The sequence below is a fragment of the Thunnus maccoyii genome, chromosome 19 (assembly GCF_910596095.1).
Source record: "Thunnus maccoyii chromosome 19, fThuMac1.1, whole genome shotgun sequence".
In the NCBI taxonomy this organism is placed as follows: Eukaryota; Metazoa; Chordata; class Actinopteri; order Scombriformes; family Scombridae; genus Thunnus; species Thunnus maccoyii.
Genome location: NC_056551.1, coordinates 19,184,170 through 19,206,213, shown reverse-complemented (window position 1 = coordinate 19,206,213; position 22,044 = coordinate 19,184,170). Strand labels below are relative to the sequence as shown.

The following is a 22,044-nucleotide window of genomic DNA, read 5'->3' as shown; positions in this document are numbered from 1 at the left end:
GGCATATAAAACAGACATGTTTTATGTGACATGAGGGAAAAAAGGACTGGAAAGATTAGGATAGGTGAGGTGGGTTATTACATCCACTGCTTTCAAACTCTGAGTCCTCTTAAGACATGTTTTAGGACAAAAAACCCATTTTTGATATGATTTTTCCACCAAAAAAGTTAAATTAGCTCGTTAAAAAACATTAATTATATTATTATAGCTCCCTGCTACCCACCTCCCACCCATTACAACCCCCTAAAACAGAGCCTCCAAACAATAATTAGATGGATCGGTTGATTAGTAAATTAGTGAAACGTGAAGGGACAGGAGACGCTTGTTAAAAATTCTTAAAATTACATCTACGCCTTCTCTCTCGTCTCCTTCCTCACTGAAAAGTCTATTCTCACTGCATGTACAGGATGTACGCCGGAGGCTTTCCACATCAACACTTCTGTATTTTGAACCACGATTTGCTAGTTGTGATTTCACAAATCATGCTTAAAGGTACATGTCTTCAACTCAGATTTATGGTGAGCACAGAGAAACTTTCCCCCCTTCAACAGATGAATGTGAAAACAGTCTTCGAGTGTCAAACTCTGTCACAACATTCATACGATGTACACCTTAAGCGTAGGATGTGTCAGTGAGTGTGAGGGTGGGAGAGTAGTGCACTTTCCTAAATTTAAGGTGAAATTCAGAGTTTATACACCATATTATCATATATTACTATATAGTGACCCCACATGGTAGACTATGAAACTGCAACTCCCTAAATTCTGTGAAGAAGCACATCAGAGGAATAAGGACGCAAAGTGAATCAATAAAGTTACTAGTGGATGTCATAACACTCACTTTGAAGCGTAGTAGATGTCAGTAGGTTTGTTGCGTTTCTTTCTAACATACCAGTTTGAGTCTTGTGCTCCATTTTCCTCCTCCCCCCCTCTATTTTACCTCATGGAGTTGCATCACTTTATTCCACGACAGACTGGGAGATACAGGAAGGCTCCGTCTCTGTAAAGAGACATGATTTTAGGAGAAGCCCCCTCCCCACCTGACTTTACACCGGAACAAAGCCTCGGGGGTTACACTTTAGGGACTTTTAAGCATTTAATATTACAAAGCAGACAGACCTGGAGAGACTGGGCCGTGCAGGCTCATCATAATGACATCACACCTGTTAAGTTTTCTATGTACAAAAGGGTAAAAGCAGCGTCAGCACACACACAGGGGAAAAAGGCAATTAGGTCCAAGGCGAAATGTGCTAGCATGTTGGAAACAATGTCCTGCGGGCTTTCTGCACCTTAACGAGGCAAAAGGGAGCCTGTTTGTTTGTGTAAACGTGTACGCAGAGGCTCCTCGATACTTTAACACCACAGTGATACAGCAGGACAAACAGACATGTGAGATAAAACAAACAACCACAACAAAATCACAGAATATATAGATTTTTTTTTAATAACAACCAGTCTTAACAACTCATAAAAAACAAAATATAAAAATATACAGGCAGCTCAGAGTAAACCTACTAACCAAATATATGGAAATAAAGGCAAGCTCTCTGGTATCTACTTAGTATAGGCAAGGTTTTTTTTTAATTAATTTAAGTCAACTGAGCAACTACTGCAGCTGGCTTGTATTATTTTCACATGTGCAGCTTCTTAAAGACAGTGGACACGTCTGAGGTTCGTGTTAAATGCATAGGATGTTTGTTAGGAGTCAGCAACTAAAGCAGCGGTTCCCAAACTTGTGAGCAACTGAACAAAAGTTAGATTTTTCCTTCTCAGATTGTTTAATTTGAAGGATTTTAGGAGCGCTAAAGAGGTAAAGAAGAGAAAAAAAGCATAATAAATAAACAAGAGTTTGTGTAACAGAAATATAATTTGTTCATTTATATCCGTTTAAATCATCTTGTGACCCTTCAGAATCATCTTAATGAACTAAAGTGAACATAGAAAGGTTTTTACTTTGGTTTTGTTCATCTCTCATTTTTTTTGCTGTCGTTTTCTAACCCTTAAAGTTCTGGAAGATCTCTGCAGCGTCCAGCCAGGTCCTGAAGCAGGCCAGGCCTCGGTCTCGGATCTGTTTCCTGCCCTTGTCTGTGATCACGTCGCCGTTCTCCTTCACTATCACCAGTTTGGGCACTGCGGTGATCTTGTAGCGCTGCTTCAACTCGCTGCCAGACAGATGAAAGAAAGATGACAAAGACGTTAATATAGCTTTTAATATACCAATGTCATTATACTGCTATAGCTACTAATACATTAAACCAGCCAGCGTTACTTTTATACTTGCAATAAATTTGACAGTGGTGGAATATAAAAAAACTACATTTACACAAGTATAGTGCTTAAACACACATTTGAGATACTTCTTTTATACTTCTATTTGACTTCAGAGTGAAACGTTGTTCTCTTCACTACATTTATCTAACAACTAAAGCTACAAGATGCTTTACAGGTTAATATTTGAGACATACAAAACTTAGTTGATCAACAGAAGCCAAAAGTTGACTGGTTGTAGCTTCTCAGATTTGGAGGATGTGTTGCTGCTCTTTGTGATCTGTCATTTGTAACAGAATATTTTTGAGTTTTGGACTGTTGGTCGGATAAAACGAGACATCTGAAGATGTCATCACGTTTTTTGCTATTCTGTGACATTTTATAGACCAAAATGTGAGTCAATTAGTTGAGAAAATAATCAGCAGACTAACTACTTTAAGTACATTTAACAAGTAATAAGTCTGTACCTCTGCCTAAATAAAACTTTTATTGACCTTCACTGTATTGATACTTTAATATGTATATGTATTCTTGACCTGTTGATAATGTCTATATAAGAGTACAAGAACTGGCTACTACACATCTATAGATACAGACTGGATTTGAGTCTGTCCTAAATAACATACATGTGTAACACACTTGTACAAAATATTCACAACACACAAGATAGAGGAAAATCAAAACAAAAGATTAAATCCAACGTGGGACCTGAATGGAGCTGCAACTATTTTGATAATCAATTAATCATTTTAGTTATTTTTCAAGCAAAAATGCCAAATATTCTTTGTTTCCGGCTTCTCAAATGTGATGATTTGCTGTTTTTCCCTCATCACATATGACAGTAAATTAAACATTTTAGGCTCCAAGTCAGACGAAACAAGTAAAATGAAGACATTACTGTGGCCTCTGAGAAACTGTGAATGCCATTTTTTCATAGACTAAATGATTCATTGAGAAAAAGATCAGCAATAGGGCTGCAACTAATGATTATTTTCCTTGTCAATTAATCTGTCGGTTATTTTTACATTTAATATATATAAATATGTTTCCCAAAACCTGAAGTGCAACCTTATTCAGTTTACTATCATAGAAGACTAAAGAAATCAGATAATAGTCACATTTAAGAAGCTGCAACAAGAGAATTGTACAATTATTTTGTTAAAAAAAAGACTCAAAACGATTAAATGATTATCAAAATAGCTGGTGATTAATTTTCTGTCGATCGACTAATTGACTGATTAATCGTTGCAGCTCTGATTGGCAGATTAATCGATAATGGGAATAATGGTTAGCCGCAGTCCTAGATCTGAACATTCAAAGACAAAAACTATGAAAATCAAACAAAACAGTTAATAAATAGCAGATCAAGGTGCATTAATTAAAAACGGAACAGTTCACTCTTAAAGTCTGCCAGGCTCAGCTGTAAGAGGAAGTTTGTAAGTCTGTATTTAAAGCGAAACTAATCCCTGAGAGGGTCACCCTCAAAAGTATTTTACATAAGCAGGAGCACAGCCTAATAAGCTCTATAGATAATTATGTTAAAGCCCAATAAAGCACTAATTAGTGCAGCTAACTTCGTTTTGACATATAATGTTGAGCTCAAAATGTTAGTGCAAGATATGTACGCGCTAAGGTTAATATTCACACGCTTTTTAAAGTTAAATAACCATTTTTTCATTGACTTTTCTTTAAGATTTGATGCTTACTGTTTGTAATCATCCGTCCAAGGTAGAGCCAGCCAGTCTCCGTGCATATCATGATAATATTCAACCATGTCCTCAGTCGACTTGTCAGAGGAGACAAAAACTATTTCAAACTGAGCAGGAGGCTCACCCTCCTCCACCAGCTCCGTATAGAAATCACACAGGATGGGTGTGAAGTCTCGACAAGGCGGACACCATCCTGCAGAAAAGTAGATTCCCACCACTTTGTTCCTCAACGCCTCCTCGGGGTCGACAAAATCCCCGTCTTTATTCACGAGAGTCCGCCCGGAAAACACCTCTACCATGTCTGCAAAAACTCTCACGCACACTTGCAACTTAATTTAAAGGGATGTTAAACAGCTCAAAGTGTCGTTTTAGCTCATATTTCCTCACGTTGGCCACTTTCGACTCCTCTCTGTTGTTCAGAAGTGTTGGTTCTCTGAAGAAGAAGGTCCTACTTTCCTGAAATGTTTACCTTTCTGTAAAAGCTACTTACTGACAGCCAATCCCGGTAATCACCTGCGGACCAATGAGGACACGAGGAGACAATGTTGTAGTTCATTAGCCACGTGGGTTTCAGAGGGGCCAAAGGTGCATTCAAACGCTGCTTCTAAGCTAGTAATTTCCAGTTCAGCAGCAACAACACGACGTCTCACAACACTTTCAGGCAGGTAGCGACCCAGACTGGCGCATGCGCAGAACAGACAGGACAGCATTTATTGAAATGCAATTGAAGTTCTGCCTGAATATATATTTATATATTTTTGGCTGCAAATTAGATTCTGTTACTGCAGTAACAAACAAATGGAGAACAAAATATTTTTATTTATTTGTCCAAAGTTGTAAGTATGCTTAGGAATGTATAGAAACGTGTTAAATTGTTCAAATAAATAGAGAACTCTATTAATCCCAAATGAAATTTAAGTTTTACAGCAGCCACTTGTCATAAATCAAAATACAAAAACAATAATAACTAAAAAATAAATAAATACTGAGCATATGGATGGACAATTCAGAAGTTCATCATGCTTTTCAAAGTTTCTATGGAAATTGGATACCAACTGGTATTGATTGTAACAGAAAGATCCATTATGTAGGAGCAAGTTACAACATTTTCAAGCTGCCTCTCAAGCTTACATGGTCTTTGATACCAAAGTATAGGTTTTCATGGGAGTACTCCTTTAAATTATTGTAATGTCTTCTAATGTCTTATCAAAAAAAAGAACTTAATTAATGACAGACTGACAGAAGCAGATCCATGTAACGTTATAGCACATGTGTGCATTCAAACTTGTTGCTTGGTTCACTCTTTCAACAAGTAATTTTCAGTAGGAACTCTTTCAGTGGTTTATTATCATCAAGACACATTAGTATTTCAGTATAGTGTTTTATAAAGGTGACCATGTGAATGAGTTTCTAAATGCAATGCATACATTCAGCAATGGATATGGAGCACTGGCTAAAGAACCCATCACACCAGGCCTGGTCTTTCTCAGCTCTGGGGGAGGCAAACTCAGTGACCTCCAGCGCTAAGCAGCCAAACAAGGAGATTTGTGATGTGCAGGATAAAAAGTCTCTGAGGATACAATTATTTTACCATATGTGGAAAACAGAATGTATCTGTTTATCTCTGAATTTTGTAAACCGTTCATACTATTCATGGTCACAGGGAGAGTTTAAACAGAGATTAAAAGAAGAGAGAATGGACACGTAATGTCATCATTACATGTCCATAAATTACAGTACACATTATAAATGTCAGTTCTATTCAATGTTGATTTAGAAGCTTCCTAATTAAGTGCTGGTGACTAAAAAAGGAAGTCCAGGTGCCTTTTTTGTAAAGACTGAATCACCTGCGTATGTGGGCAATATGGTGTGTACTGTATATATGTTTCTCACCTGTCACAAGCTTTGAGTGGTATGGCAGTCTTGCTCCACTTTAAGAAAGTGAACCTTTAGATAGACAGTGATAATAACCTTTTCTTCATCTTCTTCTATCTATCCAGTTTCCCCATCCACTCCTACCCAATGTCCATTGACTACCTCGATGCATACGATGTGTTTCACGTGGAAATTTTATGTTGCACAGGATATATTCATATTACCGTATATCACAAGGATACTAGAAGAGTTCTGCAGAGCTCAGCCTCCACCCCTACCCAATGTCTTTTTCCTCTTATTACCCCTATGCCTCCACCGGGCTGGCCATACATAAAAAAAACTACATAAAATAAACACATAGAACAAATTAGCTATTAATATTAACTGCAGCTGTAATACAGAAAAATTTAACACCATGTGATATTCATACCAGACAGGCCACTTCATTTATCTCCGGAAATTTTAAATGATTTTATACATACACATACACTGACGGAGTACTTTATTAGGAACACCGGTGCAAAATAGGATGCACTAGGGCTGAAGTGGAACGCACCAATAGTGTTGTCAGTGACCACAGTGAGTGTCAGTCTTACAATTATGAGGATAGTCCCAGAGGCAAGGTGGCAAGTCATACACTGTATGCTTTTGTGTGCTGCCCACACACTTAAAGGTTCAGTGTGTAGGATAGTGGCATCTAGCGATGAGGTTGCAGATTGCAACAAACTGAATACCCCCCCCTCTTCCAATAGTGTTTTTCTATTGGCACTTTTGGCCGTGCCAAGTCCAACCGTGTCCTGTTGATTTGCGTGTCCATAACCAATTTAAATGTGCCGAGTTGTGCCAAGTCGCACCCGAGATGGACCATCTCCAGAGTCAAGCCAAAGCGTGCCCGACCTGCTTCCAAGCAAGTTGCAGGTGATGTTTTGCTAACCGCAGCCAACCCATGACAACCCCTCATCTCCCTGCTTCTCCCCCTCAAACAAGTTGTGTTGTGAGACTCAACTCATGTCTGTGCTGGAGACCAGAGAGAAAGACATTTTAAAAGTCTCTGTGTGTTCAGCTCTCAGTACTTCTGCGGCATCTAACTGAATGTTTCCGTTTGTACTCTCAGATATCAGCTTTATTTTACTGTTTCCTGATCGCTGTCAGCCATATCAGCGCCGCGTTAAGTTACTGCTGATGAAAACATATTTCCTGTTGCGGCTGCTGGGTTGACATAAAGGAAAAGATAAATACTGAAGTGCAAAATGTTTTATTAAATAGCTGTTCGCAATGAAGTTCAAAGTGTGTACACTAGTTTAAAGTTTATGAAAATGTATATTTCTTCCCTGATTTAAAAAATAATTTTGCCAAAATAAAAATAAAAATAATTTGATGCATCCAACCAAAAATTAAACCATAAGCATCCTCAATAAGTTCAACACTTTTCCTGTCCTATGTCCTTTGGAGCAAGTATGTGTGTGTGTGTGTGTGTGTGTGTGTGTGTGTGTGTGTGTGTGTGTGTGTGTGTGTGTGTGTGTGTATGCAAAGTACTAAATATGCAAGATTTAAATGTTTTGCATTGCAAAGCAAGCATGGTGATAAAATAGCCACTAATCCACACTATGTGTTTTGACATGCTTGGTGTCTAACATATCTGAGTCCAGTCCTCTGTCTCATTTCTCATTAAGAAAACAGGACTAACACAATCTTTAAAGTGTGCCTATCAAGCACATGTGGAGGTCAGTGTGCTTCTCTCTCTCCTTGCTTCTTTAGTGGAGTGGACTGAGGGCATTTGGAAAGAAACTCGGCCACTCTGTCTTGGCAAGCATTTGCTGCCCATTAGTGGAGTCAGCTACCACGCTGAAGGACTGAAGGGACTCTTTTTTTTACAAGGAATTCTTATTTCCCAAAAACAATTTCCACCAAGATGACCTCTAATTCCAATTTATCCAACATGCGGCGGCTGGTAGAACAACTGAAGCTCGAGGCCAGTGTGGAGAGAATCAAGGTAAAGGAAAGAAATAAAAACAGAGGGTGGAACATGCTCATATCTTTAAAGAATGTGAGAGTTTGAGGTTGAATTTGTTGTATCTATAAACTGTCACCCATGAAAAACATTACAGTATGACTGAATGCTTTCATTTTAAACAGTATATAAGCCACGTACTACTTAGCGCGGTCATATTGTCTTATAAAGTCTCATTTGTTTTGTTCTACTGCTTTAATTATATTAGCCCACACATTATGCGCATTATATTTGTGTTGTACTTAAAACAGTTGTATGCTCTCCACGTGTATTTTGACACATCAAAAGGTGATAATTACAGATTAAGATGTTTGTAGAACACAAAACATACTTCACAAGAAGTTTAATACACGTCACAGATAGTCTAAATATTTGCAGTCAGTCAGGCTGTTTCAGCAAAGTTAGAATGTGTTTTGTGTATTAAGATATTGTCTCTTATCCTTTTCAGACTACTACTATCTTGATGGTTTTATCTGTAATGTAATGTTGTCATGTTTTAACTGTTTGTTTATGTATTTATATCTGGTTGCTAGTGTTACTGGGGTCCACACCCTTAAAATACGTCATAAAAGCAGGATGCCTATAAAAGTATCGTATTAAACAGTAACTAAAGGTGATGTGAACATAAATATTGTCATACTGGACACAATAGACTAATCAAAAGTTGCTGGCTGAGCTAGGATGTATTCTTACGTATTTCTTGGAAGCGGAGATGCTGCTTAAGTCTCTGCGTGCATCGATTGTCTGCTCAACATTTTTTTTTGTTTTGTATAGTTTTATTTTTCCTTCTGTGTCATGGCAAGTTTCTGGCCCATTCCATTAGACAGCACTATTTTACAAAACATGTATCTTTTCCGGTGATATATATGGAAAAACATGGACAAAGGGGGGGAAAACCCCCAAAATATTCCAAATGAAATGTTCATGATAAAGAACTGTTACATATCTATAGCTTAACCTGATAAAAGGCCTTTTTTCTCCAATTAACTGGCTAATTTATATGTTTCATGTGTGAAAATGTTGTATATATTGCTTACATTGTACTGTACATTTCCTACACTGCATGTTTGCCTTACTCCTTGTTCTTTTTAACTTTTTATTCTCAGCAGCTCCATATTTTTGTCTGCTCTCATCTGTTATAAATTTACATATTGTTTGTTTTATTGTCATTTTAAATGCAAATTTTATGTCTGGCCAAGGTACAACAGTTGAAAACACTGGCACATTAACAGTGATAAATTTGCATTCTCCCTGTAAAAGAGAAAGTATATACATACAGTATAATGTATATTTCTGCGTTTGTGCCCCCAGGTGTCCCAGGCTGCTGCAGAGCTCCAGCAGTACTGTCTGCAGAACGCAGGCAAGGACGCCCTGCTGGTCGGAGTCCCCACAGGCAGCAACCCCTTCAGAGAACCACGTTCATGTGCTGTAGTGTGAAGCCAAAGAAGGTCAGAGTCCAATTAATTGTAATTGTAAGTAACACCTACTGTGGATGTGTTTTGGGGGAAGAATTTCAATAGGAGAATAAAAACATTTGCACTTTTTTGCAGAGGAAGAAGGAATGGACACAATTGGCACTGTGGCATCTCGCTGAAGAATTCTGCTGCATTTTTTACATACTATAAGATTCTACGTTAATGTTTTTTGAGAAATACATAAGAATTGACGAATATTTGTTGTAACTAAAATCTGTTACTACATTACTGTATAGCCATACAAATTTTTATATTTTGATCAAGGCTTTTTAAAAAAAAAAAAAACATTAAAGGGTGTTATATAAACCTACTCCATCTTAGTTTTTATTTAAATAAAGTTTGAAAGCTAATTCTTTAAGTGTGATCTTTGTGTTATACAGTGGACAGTGTCAGAGATATATAGGGATTGTCTATGGATTATACTAAGCGGATGTTTATGGCCAGGCTCTAAATTATCCCTTGGAATCTCACAGCGTCGGAGCTTCCTGATGTTCAGTCTAAGTTAGGAGCACGGGCAGAGAGAGGAAACTGGGTCTTCCTGTTCAAAACTGCAAAGACACTCGACAGAGTTTTACGTCTCACTCAGTCTTTGAGGTTTTTAGAGATCTTTTAACGTATTTACAAGATCAAAACTATGCTAGATTAGGAATAAAATATGAATCGCCATGACGTAGAGATTGGATTTTATGAATCATGTTTTCTATTTTATTTAAGCGTGTTTAGTCACATAAATCAGTATCCATTTAATTTATTTATTTGTATATATTGTGTAAAATGGAAGTTAAAACATAGATATTTGAAGATGTAGACAGTTTCCTCAGAAACAGTCTAGATCAGCCTAACAGAGGTCTAGCCAGTCATGAGACAGCTCTCTGCTTTGTCACTTCCTTTTCCTCTTGGTACAATGTTCTTGGACGCGTCTCAATAGTCTCCGCGTTGTGATGCCTCCTCTCTTAACAACCTTTGTTCAAAAATACCGTATGTGCACTGTGGGGATCCTCTATTTTGACTCTCCTTGCTTGAGAGTTGAGCAGAAATATTTTTATGTGATGTAAAACAGAACGGAGGGCTGAAAATGAACACTATCTGTGTCTGAAAAGACAGAAACCAGAGAATAATGTGAAGCTGATTCACATGTGAACATCAATATTGTATAATTTTGAACCCCAAATTTGCAAAATGCATGAGATTGACAGAAGAAAAACAAATCAAGAGTGACAAAGTCCATTTTCAAAAAGTCAGTAGATTATTTTTAGAGCCACAAAATAGATTTTCCACTTCTGGTCTTACTTTTAATCTGAACATAAGTCATGTGTAATGTACCTTCAATGTTTTAGAATATTTCTGAAAGTTATACAACCTAAACAGACAAACAGACAATACATCCTGGTATATTTATTCATAATGTACTAATCTGGGGTATATTTCTACATGTGCTTGATAATATTTAGTTTTAAATTGTATTATTAGTTTAAAGTGGAATTGAAGAATACATTTGCAAAGTTCATTTTAAAACAAAGTATTTCATGTAATATTAACATATTTCTGAAGATACCAAAACCTCTATTTAAGATGCACATGGTATATTAACATGATTTGCACTCTTTTAAATCATTTCAGTGGGCGTTCATATAGTAAACCTTTAGTAAGCAATGAGTCCATGATGATTTAAACCCCTCAGGTGGAATGAAAATTAAATTAAATGAATGAAAAGTCTATTATTTATATCAATGTTTTATTAACCATATCCGCATTTACATGTCTCAGATGCATCTCAGAATGTCAGGATATACATGTATTTTAAAAATCTTTAAAACATTTAGTTAAAGCCATTTGTACTTTGCTATTTTTCCAAAACAAACCTTTTACATTACATGAAAATTCAGGTTTAGTGTTAAAAATATCCAAACAGTTGTTCAATGGAACTTTACACAGTGTTTTACACCCACTTGTCACTTCAAGTCATTAATTTTTCACTTTGTTAACAGTAAATTAACGAGATGGGGCAGGTGCCACCATGAATAACAAAAAATACAGGGAAAAGTTGAGAAAGGTTAACTTTATGCAAATGTCCTCTAAAGCAGTGTGAGCCAATCGTGCTAGTTTTGATTCCTGTGGAAACATAGACACAGAGTTGTTTACTACTCCACTACATGAAATAACTTGAAACAAAAAGGAGGAAAAGCTGATCGTTGTGGTCTCTCTACAACATGTATTTAACAAGCTACCAAGATTGGTAAAAAAATGACAATGTGTGAAAAGAAATCGCCAACATTGTTGGTTCATTGGTACGGCAGCTACGTCAGAAAAGTTCGAGCAGAGTATGTAAATTACGCAACACACACACAGAACTACAGATTTATAAGAGGCCAGAGACTGATTACTACTTTCTATTGTATGTGTGAACGGACTATTGTCTTGCTGCACTGATGTAGCAGTGTAGTCCAGGGTGTGTCAGTACACTGTGACATCACTGTTAGGTGTGGTTACAGGTGCAACAGATCACACTTCTGACCACCTCACTGCTGGCTGCAGTCTGTGATGACACTTGAAACTTTCAATCAACTACAAGCGGGCAAACTATCCTCTTACACCAGCCTCACAATCATATTCTCTTATAATGGAACACAATAAAAAAAAGAACAGATAATGCACCTTGATCCATTAAACCTCCATGCTATAGTGGTGGTTCAATAGTTTATGATGTGAGCTGTGGGCTGGAGATTATATCTGGATGTTTGTTGAATGTCTCCCTCTGAGCCATCAAGAAAAAGATCTGTCTGTGCAGTGATACTAGACAGCTCACAAGGGTTGAATGTGTGTAATCAGCTGTATAGATAGATATAAATCTAGAAAACTACATTTTGGTTCCAGTTGCTCTCTGAGAAATTTTCTCTTTTGCAAGTGCATGTTAAACAAAATCAAGCACAGCTTGATGCTTTTGATACAGCATGCACACAGTGTTTCTCTTTTTCATGTTCTTTTTGATCTTTTCCCTTTTCCAAACGGGCTGCCGGTTTCTCACATGTAGATTTAATCATAGAAAAGGCATGAGAGAGGCAGAGAGAAGCTGGTTCAGTTATTAACTATGACTTTAAATGCAATAGTTATATGCTGTTACAGTACATGTTTTGTTGCTGACCTGAAGGTAAATTGAAAGTGTCATACATGTTGAAAGCACATATTTACTTGTTTAGGAGAACTTATGCCATCTGCTGGTCATGTTTAGAGCACAAAAATTATCACCTTTCATTTCTCCCAAAGCAGTATTTCTGATGATTGGATATCACCAGTGGTGGAAGAAGTATTTAGAGTCTTTACTTCAGTAAAAGTAGAAATACCATAAAGTAGAAATGCTCATTTACTTATATATTAAAGCCAAAGTCCTGCATTGACGACGTTATTTAGGTAAATTAGGTATTATTTGCAAAATATAAATAATATATAAAGTATCGAAAAGAAAAGAAAAATGACCCCTGTGTTACACAAGGTGGAGGTAGTTTTAAGTGTTTATTTTTACACTGTTAAATAGTTTAATCTGTAACAATCTATACTGTTTTATATGATCATCAGATGTTTTATTTGTAAATTCTTAATCTGTAAAACAAGTAACCACAGCTGTCAGATAAATATAGTGGAGTAAAAAGTACAATAGACATATAAAGTAGCATGAAAAGGAAATACTACACAATTAGTGGTGGCCATTTGAACTTTCATATTAAAGGACAGGTTCACAATTTTTCTGTCTGTCTTAATACAACAGTCCGGTGCCCATATAAAACACTGAAAGAGGTTTTCCTTGCTGTAATCATTCCTCCTGTTCATACTGGCTATTAAAAGATCCCCTTCAAATGCGCTTTCAATGTAAGTGATGGGGGCCAAAATCCACAGTGTGTCCACACAGTCATTTTGTACAAAAATGCATTTAAAGTATGACTATGTAACATCTGCGGAGAAGTAGCAAAAGTGGCCTTTGCTGCCACAAATGGTAATTACAGGATGCTAATCTATGTTTGTACTTTCAGATATCAGCCTTATTTTACTGTTTCCTGATTGTTTTCAGCTGTATCGGACCCTTGTTAAGTTACTGCTGATGAAAAAATTTCTATGAGTATGTGCAGGTGGGTCTTTGGTGAATTACAATCACTTGTTATCTCTCCAATTGTTATCAACAGAACCAAGATACATACTAGCAGCCACCTGACTGTATTTTCCGCAGTGTGTTAAGATGATGTGGATCGTAACGTAAGTCACTCAGTATAACAGCTAATGGCTGTTAGCAACTGCGTTTTAGCTGCTGTGGGTTCAGATGTTGACAATCCAGGAAATAAGATCAGTCAGAAGCACAGCGAGGGATGTCACAACAGTGTTGAAGTCTGTCCCCCTTCAAATAGTGTTCCCTCACATTACAATAGTGCAGGACCCTCGCTGGAAGGTAAAATAAGTTTTTTAAGCTTCCTTAAATTACTACTGAAAATGCACTAAGAACATGTCGTCTCCAAATCTTGTTGTGTCAATTTGTTTTTAGTGAAGAATAGCACTGCTAACGAAGTTTTTCACAATAAAAGCCTTCCATTAATTTCAGCGGAAAGCCTTTAATGTGAATGGAGTTACATCCATGTAACTTAAGTTACTACTTCTCGCAGGTGATCGTACTCGCTCAACTCAAGTTACATAGTACAAGAACAGGCGTTCAGGGCGCAGAGTAGGAATGAAAGAGGCGCCCTTCTCCTTATCACAAGTCAGTGTACCATCAAAATTATTTTGAAGCTGTTATTTCAAGGTAAAATAGTTGCATAATGTTGCTTTAAAAGTTTATCTGATGCTTATATGAGGCTTCAGCAGTCTGAGTTAGTCATATCAGGTGGATATCTGCCACAATTACAATCTTGTTAGTATCTTTGTGTTTCCTCAGACAGTGTTTCCTTGTTGAGCTGCGATGGCAGTATAGTAACAAAAAGAGGGACTTTGGCACTAAAAAGACTGTACCGTTGAAAGATATCTACTTGATTTGACTCATTTGGATGGCTGAAGCTTCATATTAGCTTCAAATAAACTTTTAAATACATTTTTGCACAGAAGGATGATTGTTGATTTTGGCCTCCATCACTTACATTGTAAGTGCATTATGAAGGGATCTTCTAATAGCCAGTATGAACAAAAGGAATGATTATGGCAAAAAAAAAAAAAAAAAACATGTGTCAATGTTAATTTGGGCACCTGACTGTTGTTTTAAGACAGACTTAAAAAAAAAATTGTAAACCCATCATTTAAACAGTCTTCCAGTTGATTCATACCCTGCAGGAATGAGTCTAGACCAAAAAGAGATATTTTGGCATCTGATTTTGTCATTTCTCTACTTTCTGTTGGTCCTGGGGATTTAACCTGCAAAATTAAATCTAAATCCAGCTGCAGGGAGTGGCAGGGAGACGTGCCTAACCGCTGCCCTACCATCCTGAGATGATTAAAGGACTGAAACATCGGTGAAGGATGGCTCCCAGCTGAAGACCCTGCAGCTGTAAGCAGAAATACCTTGTAGGTTTCAACATCAACCGGTCACCAAATAAGCATGTTCATCTTAAAGTTCAGGACAACACAATGGAAAATTTAGCACATTCAGGAATGCTTTTCTATCACACAGGCTACTATTCATTGTTGTCAATACATGCTCCACCAGACATTTCATTCAGAAGAAAAGGAAAGCTGCAGTTGTTCTTTGACAAGGAAATAAAGTGAATAGCTTGAATGGAGTGGTATTTTCCTTTAAAGGTGTGGGCGGGGAGCAGAGAGCAGAGTTGGGTTTCAGTGCCACCCCCTTTCTATTCTCACACACACTGTAGTGCACTCCAGTCACACTCCATGGAGGCACTTTGGCCTGCGTGTGTGCTTTGGTTAGCCTCAAGCTTTCCCGGCTGACTATGAACTCAACTGCCATCAATGAAGGACCACAATTCGACTCACCACTGGGGAACTTCCACAGCTTGTCCATACCTTTTTCAAAAGGTCAATGACCTCTTAGGACCCACTGATCCGATTGAACTTTCATGTATCGGATGAGCACTTTTATCAAGTGAGGAAATGGCCAAGGTGTACAGACTCTGTGTAGGAATAGTAACAGGTAAGAATTACAGTTTTTTACTTGAATCAGTGTCCACCTTCACTACTCTGTATTTGTAAAGTGACTTAAGAAGAGTTTAGTAAACCATGACAGATACACAGGAGTGATGTGCATAATATGCTATGCTATGAAGAATTTTCTGAATTTTTTATACATGTTTTCTCCTTAGCAGACATCATGCTCATATAAAAGAATGCCACTCTATGTAGTCATTTGATATTGTTTTGATTGTTGACGCACTTTTCCACACCCATGTGCTTTAAAAGTCAGGCAGCCAAAGCAGGTTTGAGGACAGTGCTTTCCCTTCTGTGCTATAATTGTACAGTAGACTTCAGTGTTGGTTAATAATTGAGTGAAGAGTCCATACACCAGCAATATACCCCCTGTCATTACTGATCATAGTCAAAACACGCTTCCCTCATGTGGAATGAAATATGAAATTTGGATACCAAATTTACTCGAAAATCTTTGAGGTCACTAACATTATGTAATCAAACTGCTTTGAGAGTGACAGGATAATTAAAATGGTTTTTGTTTGGAATAGTAAAAGTGTTTGTTATTGAAAGAGTGCGACTGAGACAGAAGTGGGCGTGAACACTCTCTCCTCTTCCTTCCCTATAAGGCTGGTTGGCATCATGACGCAGAAACTACTCACAAATTTTTTCCCTGTCATGGTGCTCTCTTAAGCAGATCCCGTGGGTGGGATGTGGCGAGAGATGAGCTCAAATGTATGAGCATTGTGCATGTGTGTCTATTTGTTGTGAGTGTGTACATCTGTGTGTGTGTGTGTGTGTGTGCATGTGTGTGTGTGTGATCAGCTTTTGTTTGTGTTTCTGGCTGCAGCTCTGGCCTTATGCAAATACTCCCTGGCAGAGTGGAATACCACCGACGAGTCTGCCAATCGAACTGTGTCCCACTGTCATCACCATGGCAACAGAGACAATTGCACAGGTAGATATGGGAGGTAGGCATGGGGCGGCTCCTCTGCGGTGTCTTAAGTGGTGGCTTTGAAGGATTTTAAGGTAGAGAAGGCGCAGATGTGGATGCAAACACGCTCAACGGCAAATGAAAAACCAGAAAGATAGAGAGACAGCGATAGGGAGGCAGTTGTGGAGGAGGTGGAGAGCAGAGTAGTAATTAAAGTCCCTGTACTAATCAGTGGCCTGGACAAATTGTTAGCAACTTCTCTGTGTGGGGGGAGGCAGGATCAACAAATTACAACCTTGCAATTAATTTCCTTATAATTGCTTTTGTCTTTGTTTTCTCAAAGTAACTGAATCAACCGGAGAAAACATCAAACATTTTTCACTTTAACAAGTTATTTAAAGGATCTGCTTCATCAAAATTCACTTTTTTCTAATGAATACTTTGACATTTAAGGAAATATACTTAGTCATTTTCTTGTTGAGAGTTAGATGAGGGGATCAATACCACTCTCATGTTTGTACATTAAATACTAGGACCAGAAGGCACTTAGCTTAGTTTAGCATAAAGAATGGAAACCAGGGAAAACACAGCATGTAACTCACACTAAAACGAAAAATTTGTCATTTTCACACTTCATTTTTTGTGCAGATTAAACAAAAAAGATATAACTATAAATAAGTGAGCTTTAGAGGTGCTGGTAGGTGGATTTTGTTATCTGCAGAGACAGGTTAGCTGTGTCCCCCTGTTTCCAGTCTTTATGCTAAGATAACCAGTTGCTGGCTCTATCTTCTTATCTAACAGAATAACAAGAGAGTGATATCATCGAATTCTAGACAAGAAAGCATAATAAGCATAAGCATTTCCCAAAATGTCAAACTATTCTTTTACACTTTGTCACTGGATATTTTTCTTTTCAGCACTGAGGTCATGGCAGCAAGCCTGTTCTCTGGTTTCAGCTAACAACTGAAGTGCTCTCCTTGATGTCACCTGAACAGCAGTATTCTTTTACAAGCTCATTTTCAAAGATGGGAATGTGCAGTAAAGATAGCGGCAGCCTCTGGTATAAGAAGCATTATGTGTAACCGGTGGTCAGAAGTTCACAATTATGACCTACTAGCAGCTGTGTTAGGGTGTGTTTTAGTGTGTGAGTGTGAGCAAACTAGACAGAGGAGGGTAGACAGAGATACAGTGTATGTACAGGTAGAGTGGGTATTGCACTATAGCTGTATCCTAACTTTGCATGTGTTTCATTTAGTGAAGAATTGTTGTATTTGAGACACATACAGTTGCTAATGAGAACTTGATGACACCAGGCTTTTTCTGGCACAGATTCATCAGGCTTCCTCACTAGATCGTATTGCAAACAGTCTATTTATACGTCAGGTCATACCAGAAGGTGAAGGCTTCGGTCAGAGAAGCAAGCTGACAGAACATTTTGGGAAATTAGGTCATTCGATTTCCTGACAAGAGTTGGATGAAAACATCGAAACCACTGTCCTTCCAGGAAAACAATATTATTAGTCATTTCACCAAATGCCCAGAAACGACATTTTTAAACTGAAGTGACAAAGCCCTCTACTGGTTGCAGTGATTTCATTTTGCTGATTGGGCGTCAGATCAGAAAATGCTTGTATATGATGTTCTGAAGAGCCTGGACCAATGATTATTTAATTTGGAAGTCTTGTTGGCTAAATATTTGGCAAAAGCCAGCGGGTAATTAGCTTAGTTTAGCATAAAGACTGGAAATGGGAAAATGGCTTGCCTGGCTCTGACCAAAGGTAATAAAATATGCTTACCAGCACCTCTAAACACATTATATCTTGTTTGTTTAACTAGTATTAAAACTGAAGTGTAAAAATACAATTTGCAGTTTTACTAGAGTTATGTTTGGACCTATTTTTTTGTCCAAGAGAGATAATTTATAGGCCTTGGACGTGCATGTAGACAGATTTTATAATGATCAGAGCCAGGCTAGCTGTTTCCCTCTGTTTCCAGTGTTTGTGCTAAGCTAAGCTAACTGGTTGCTGGGTGTAGCCTAAGATTAAACTGACAGATAGTGTACGAGAGTGGTTTAATCTTATCATCTAACTCTCAACAAAAAAGCTAATAAACCTATTTCTCAAAATGTCAAACAATTCCATTTAACTCAAGAAACTTTCACTGTTCATAAATTTATATGCTGTGAATTTTAATGGATAATCAAATGCAATCACATTGAACAGTCATTCTGAAACTAATTGTAAAAGGTTGTCATTTCATATTTCCAGCAGACATAGATACGGGGCAGTGGAACGGCCACTTTTCGAAATGTCCAGAGGACCTCAAGCACTACTGCATCCACGGGGAGTGTCGTTACATTCAAGAACAAAAGTCACCGTCCTGCAGGTGAGAATCTTCTACTGCTAAAAGATGAAGATACTGTATGATGATTGAGAAATATAAAGAGACAGGTGCAGTAGTTAAAAGAACAGCAAGGGGAGACTCAAAGTTAAGAGCTTGGAAACAAAGAGGGAGGAAATCGACAAGGAGTTGAAAACAGAAAAGATGAACGAAAGACAGTAGAGTTGTTTCATGGCCTGTTACCTTCCTGCACTATAATGGGTTTTAAATGTGATATATTAGGAGAAGCAGACTAGCACAGGTGGGTGCCAGGAAAATTCACATGGAATCATATGAAAATGAAAGTCTTTATTTTCCTTCTTCCTCTCAGGTGTCAGCATGGTTTCATTGGTTCCAGGTGTGAATACGTGGACCTGGACTGGCGGATAGGAGAGAAACGACAAATCATAATTGCCTGCGTCATTGCGGGGCTCGTGTTCCTCATCCTTCTCATTGTATTCATCTGCATCTGTTCACAGTGAGCCTTTGTGTTTCAAAGACGGAAAAAAAAGTGATTTCCCACTGTAGGAAAATGTACTAAAAGGAAGAGTTCAACATTTGCTTGCTGAGAGTTAAATAAGAAGATTGTAACTACTCTCATGTCTGTATGCTAAATATGATGCTGGAAACTGGAGTTAGCTTAGCTTCGCATAAAAACTGGAAGCAGTGGGAAACAGCTGGCATGACTCTGTCCAAAGTAGTGATGCTACATATTCATAATATGTATTTGTGTGGCTGTTTCTCTGTCAGTCGTAGGTGCAGACTCTGGCGGCGGAGGGGAAGACGGAGGGAAGAACCAAGGAACGGGACAGAGAAGCTCAGTATGATGGATAAAACACGAACAACCATAACGCCAGACTCGACAGAGCCACCACACACTAATACTGTATGAGGTGTGTGTGTGTGTGTGTGTGTGTGTGTGTGTGTGTGTGTGTGTGTGTGAGTGTGTGTGTATCCACCAGTCTGTTAGGGATTGTTTAGACATTAAGGAGTTTGTCCTTCATATGACAGCTGCTGCCTTTTGTCTCACAGTGACAGCAATGTGCTGTAGGAGGCCCCTCTGTGCTGGACAGGAATGAAGCCTGCTCAAAGGAAGGACATTTCTGGAAGAAGTGTGGCTGTGTTCAATCACAAAGGAGTTTGCACCCTTCACTAAAGGGGGAAGCCCTGCCTGAAATATCAAAGAAGATGCTTTCCTGGATTTATGCTAAACACAAGATGGAGAACAGTGTTCAGCAGGCGTTATGTTAGCAGAGACGCTTTTTTCCGCTGTTAAAAAGCAACAGGCACTTGTAGCCTTTCACTTAGAGCTGCTTAATGCACAGCACTAAATAAATTGTTGCTATGTTGGAAAAAGCTGTGACACCAGCTGGCAGCTGGTGATAACAGTTGATAAAATTATTGGTCTGTGTGTCTGGGAGACACAGAGACATTGGAAAATGAGAGGAGAGGGACTGTATAAAGATGCTACACTCCATGCTCTCTTTGGGTAACTCTTAACTAAATAATCCGTTGAATGTATAGATATATGCCGAGTACCAGCAGCTGCAGTATACTGTTTCAGTATGCTGTATTTGTATGTCATATTGTTTATACTTTGTTTACTGCTGCTTTTAATCTCACAAATGCACAGTGTTGATATTTCAGAATCAAAAAAAATCAGCAGTTATCATCCTTTATGCTTCCTTCATATCCTTTACGTCCCTGTGTAGACTCACACAGAATATTGTTACTCATCAACATTAGCAATGCAAGAAGAGCCTTCTATATATGAAAGGTTGCAGTTCTGGACTCCCAGGTTTGGAGGAGGACAAGGAGAACTTGTGCTGGAGGATTTTTTTGATCTGTATATTTGGAGCCGAGCAGCCTCCGAGCTACAGCGACAGAACAGCCGAGCCTGTGTGTGAAGGCTCAACTGAGGTGAAAGTGCTCCACTGTATGAGACAAACTGCCAGCCTTTCACTGGGTTTAATGTGTATCTGTATGTGTATTAAGTCTGCATCTAAATGTAAAATGAAGAGAGTTAAAGTCAGTGAGGTCTGCTCCTGCTGTTTAAATATAATCCATGCTGTCCATTTCTATCATTTTTCAGAAAAATTCAGCACAAAATGCTAAAAAAATAACTGTACTAAGACTAAGTTACTCAACGTTATCATGGTTTTTTCTAAAAAATGTTACTCAGCATGACCTCCCTGAAGACTGTGTAATATAATTTTTGATCTCACCACAGACCAATGAGCTCAAAAGACCTCTGCTGACTTTCACTCCCACACAGATAAATGTCACTGATTCTCAAAAACTAACCCTCCATCCAGATGATCAGTTCCAATTCCAAACTTTTAATTGAAAACATGCAATATTCACAATATCCCCACATAAACAACTGCGCCATACACACTCAGATTAAGTAATGATTATGCTCCCTCTCAGGCGATTGTACTTTGGTTTCAGTTGTATTGTGTTGTTGTGTTGCCATGGTACTGTATTACCAGCCGGAGTCGGCTGTGTGATGTTGCAGGAGCCGACAAATTCCAGTGTGACAGAGTGACGATAATACAGTATTGTCCTCTTACATAATATGCCTTAATCCTGTTGGTGGGAATTATCATGTCTTGCTTTGTCCTTGATTCACAAACTGTTTCATATGTTGTTCCTTAAAATGTGCAGTCTGCTAAATATCAGTGACATGTCTGTGTGACAGAGTAACCTTTTATATATGAAGATTCAAATACAGGAGATTGATAGCGCCACAATGAAAAGTGGCTGAACATTTGGCAAAGTTATATTCATACACAGCACAGTATGTATAGTAAATTTTGCAATCTGTTTAGTTTAGCATCACTTTTAACTGTCCATTTCTTAATTTATCCTTTTTTTTGTCCAAATACACAAATCAGCACTTGAAATTGTAAATATGGGACTTCATATTAGCACACAGACGTTAAGAGACATATCAACTTTCTTATCTAAGAATAAATTATATGTAAAAGAATAAGCATATTTCCCAAAATGTTAAACAATTCCTTTAAGTTACTGCATTTTCCCTTTTGTCTGTTGCTTATTTTTCACTATATCAGTATTGGCGTGTACCAACATGACAGTTCTCAGCAGCTGCAGTTTGCAGCATTTCTTAAATGTTTTTGAATTCCTTGGAAAAACTCAAGAATTGTTTTTGTCACTGCCTGCTATAATTTAATCATGGGGGGAAGACACTTGGCTGTGTGTGTTTTGCAATATGCCAACTTTAATTCATTTTACAGAGGCAAAGACCTGCTTGACTTGT

At 38.0% G+C, this 22,044-nt stretch overlaps 3 protein-coding genes across 5 annotated transcripts; 2 read left to right on the top strand and 1 right to left on the bottom strand.

Moving 5' to 3' along the window:
• Nucleotides 1-1,831: 1,831 nt before the first annotated feature.
• nxnl2 (nucleoredoxin like 2) lies at nucleotides 1,832-4,605 on the bottom strand. Its single transcript, XM_042395418.1, has 2 exons — nucleotides 3,974-4,605; nucleotides 1,832-2,161 (listed from the first exon to the last, which is right to left on the bottom strand). The coding sequence occupies exons 1-2, from the start codon at nucleotides 4,273-4,275 to the stop codon at nucleotides 1,993-1,995; spliced, it is 471 nt and encodes a 156-aa protein (XP_042251352.1). The 5' UTR covers nucleotides 4,276-4,605; the 3' UTR covers nucleotides 1,832-1,992.
• Nucleotides 4,606-7,508: 2,903 nt separating this feature from the next.
• On the top strand, nucleotides 7,509-9,647 carry gng10 (guanine nucleotide binding protein (G protein), gamma 10). The gene is made up of 3 exons (XM_042395689.1): nucleotides 7,509-7,844; nucleotides 9,174-9,310; nucleotides 9,413-9,647. Exons 1-2 carry the CDS (start codon nucleotides 7,764-7,766, stop codon nucleotides 9,297-9,299), a joined length of 207 nt encoding a protein of 68 aa, XP_042251623.1. The 5' UTR covers nucleotides 7,509-7,763; the 3' UTR covers nucleotides 9,300-9,310; nucleotides 9,413-9,647.
• A 5,518-nt stretch (nucleotides 9,648-15,165) lies between these two features.
• Nucleotides 15,166-21,761, top strand: btc (betacellulin, epidermal growth factor family member). Of its 3 annotated transcripts, none has more exons than XM_042396115.1 (6): nucleotides 15,166-15,455; nucleotides 16,299-16,406; nucleotides 18,653-18,767; nucleotides 19,093-19,239; nucleotides 19,512-19,654; nucleotides 19,794-21,761. In XM_042396115.1, exons 1-5 carry the CDS (start codon nucleotides 15,416-15,418, stop codon nucleotides 19,651-19,653), a joined length of 552 nt encoding a protein of 183 aa, XP_042252049.1. In that variant the 5' UTR covers nucleotides 15,166-15,415; the 3' UTR covers nucleotide 19,654; nucleotides 19,794-21,761. The 3 variants fall into 3 exon arrangements, with proteins under 3 accessions (XP_042252049.1, XP_042252048.1, XP_042252050.1); XM_042396114.1 differs by having other exon boundaries at nucleotides 18,650-18,767; XM_042396116.1 differs by lacking the exon at nucleotides 16,299-16,406 and having other exon boundaries at nucleotides 18,650-18,767.
• Nucleotides 21,762-22,044: the final 283 nt, after the last annotated feature.

Coding starts and splice junctions, on each gene's coding strand:
- nxnl2 (XM_042395418.1), bottom strand. CDS start 4,275: ATGGTAGAGGTGTTTTCCGGGCGGACTCTCGTGAATAAAGACGGGGAT. Junction 2,162..3,973: donor TGGACGGATGATTACAAACA/GTAAGCATCAAA, acceptor TCTGTCTGGCAG/CGAGTTGAAGCAGCGCTACA.
- gng10 (XM_042395689.1), top strand. CDS start 7,764: ATGACCTCTAATTCCAATTTATCCAACATGCGGCGGCTGGTAGAACAA. Junction 7,845..9,173: donor CCAGTGTGGAGAGAATCAAG/GTAAAGGAAAGA, acceptor TTGTGCCCCCAG/GTGTCCCAGGCTGCTGCAGA.
- btc (XM_042396114.1), top strand. CDS start 15,416: ATGGCCAAGGTGTACAGACTCTGTGTAGGAATAGTAACAG. Junction 16,407..18,649: donor CAACAGAGACAATTGCACAG/GTAGATATGGGA, acceptor TCATATTTCCAG/CAGACATAGATACGGGGCAG. Junction 19,240..19,511: donor TTCATCTGCATCTGTTCACA/GTGAGCCTTTGT, acceptor TTTCTCTGTCAG/TCGTAGGTGCAGACTCTGGC.